Raw genomic sequence first — 635 nt, forward strand, 5'->3', positions numbered from 1 at the left:
CATATATACGCATAAATGTGCATAAACAAATATAAAATTTACAAAAAGTGGGCGCTTGCGTTAGCCTAGTTGCATTACTGTTTTTTGCCACGAGAGGCCAAAAAGCATTTTCAGGCCGTATCTCGGCTATAAAGCGATACGCTAGAGCAGTGCATGCCACGATCTGCACATTTCGGCCGATTTCCGAGAGTCAACGCCTCTATGTGTATCTACATAGAGATCGAGAATTTATTTCTCAGATTGGTAATCCTGAAGTCGGAGTTTCGCATTGTCACCGCGCGAGGTCTCTAATATCAATTCGGAGTTTGGCCGTCACTCCTGCCGACCCTTAATATGCATATTTTTAACCACATTTCATGTATTCTACAGTCCTATTTTCCATAGATATCTATTTATCGTCATGGACGAAACATGCGAAAAATTATTTTGCAATGTGCTGACGTGAGTTTGCGACTTGGCAATTTATTATTCTTGTGTATACAACAGCTTACTGTAAACATAATTAATTTTTCAGAACCATATATTTAGTATTATTTAAATATAACATTGTTTATAAGCACAAAAAAGTTATTCTACTTTAATTTTAATTATATGAAAAATTTTTCAAAACAGATTGAAGAGAAAACTTTATTTTA

General features: G+C 35.0%; 1 protein-coding gene across 1 annotated transcript in view; it reads left to right on the top strand.

Annotated features, from left to right (window-relative positions):
- The first annotated feature begins 206 nt into the window (after nt 1-206).
- The window catches only part of LOC115243131, a 3,406-nt gene continuing 2,977 nt past the window's right edge, over nt 207-635 (top strand). The window contains exon 1 of the mRNA XM_029819868.1: nt 207-441. Coding sequence (XP_029675728.1) covers nt 401-441 — 41 coding nt within the window. The 5' untranslated portion in view covers nt 207-400. The remainder of the gene's footprint in view (nt 442-635) is intronic.

This window comes from Formica exsecta, unplaced genomic scaffold, assembly GCF_003651465.1.
Source record: "Formica exsecta isolate Colony F162 unplaced genomic scaffold, ASM365146v1 scaffold690, whole genome shotgun sequence".
NCBI classification, from domain to species: Eukaryota; Metazoa; Arthropoda; class Insecta; order Hymenoptera; family Formicidae; genus Formica; species Formica exsecta.